General features: G+C 38.9%; 1 protein-coding gene across 1 annotated transcript in view; it reads right to left on the bottom strand.

Annotated features, from left to right (window-relative positions):
* Positions 1-85: 85 nt before the first annotated feature.
* Positions 86-868, bottom strand: part of LOC147467714 (uncharacterized) — a 3,099-nt gene continuing 2,316 nt past the window's right edge. Inside the window, 1 exon segment of the mRNA XM_086530865.1 lies at positions 86-868. This exon segment is cut by the window's right edge and continues 265 nt beyond it. Coding sequence (XP_086386991.1) covers positions 282-868 — 587 coding nt within the window. The 3' untranslated portion in view covers positions 86-281.

Genomic DNA, 868 nt, shown 5'->3' with positions numbered 1-868 from the left:
TCTAAGCCTTTCTAAGAGGACTATCTGACATAATCATAAAAATATGACACAGACCTTCGTAAAAACGTCGTCGTTTTATAAAGTTTTAAAGAAAAGGGAATTCTGAATGGAATGGACTATAAAAGCAGTATTTCACTCTTTACGATCTAATCTATTCTAAAAGGACTATTTGTCATAATCATAAAGGTGTGATAGACTTTCGTAATAATATCGTTTTATAAAATAAAGTTTTAAGGAAAGGGAAAAAAAAGAAATGTTAAAAGAATAGTTAAGTTTGCCATTCAGAGACTCGGCGTTTGATACAGTCCAGTGATTCCGTTACCATTTGTCACTCTGCCATTACCATTTGTAATACCATTTCCATTGGTATAGCCGTTTCCAATTCCGTTGCTACTGATGAGGCCATTACCGTTACCATTTGGTGGATTATAGTGATAACCGTTTCCATTGCCGTTGGTGTATCCATTGCCGTTTCCATTACCGTTAGTGTAGCCATTTCCGTTGATAACACCATTCCCATTACCATTTCTATAACCATTACCGTTGGTGTATCCATTGCCGTTTCCATTACCGTTGGTGTATCCATTGCCGTTTCCATTACCGTTGGTGTATCCATTGCCGTTTCCATTACCGTTGGTGTATCCATTGCCGTTTCCATTACCGTTGGTGTATCCATTGCCGTTTCCATTACCGTTGGTGTATCCATTTCCATTGCCATTGCCGTTTGTGTATCCATTGCCGTTTCCATTACCGTTGGTGTATCCATTGCCGTTTTTTTCCAATTAAAAACCGTTGGTGTATCCATTGCCGTTTCCATTACCGTTGGTGTATCCATTGCCGTTTCCATTACCGTTGGTGTATCCATTGC

This window comes from Penaeus japonicus, unplaced genomic scaffold (genome assembly GCF_977035675.1).
Source record: "Penaeus japonicus unplaced genomic scaffold, GWHDUDI00000001_assembly GWHDUDI00000034, whole genome shotgun sequence".
NCBI classification, from domain to species: domain Eukaryota; kingdom Metazoa; phylum Arthropoda; class Malacostraca; order Decapoda; family Penaeidae; genus Penaeus; species Penaeus japonicus.
This window is presented reverse-complemented; position numbering and strand designations above follow the sequence as displayed.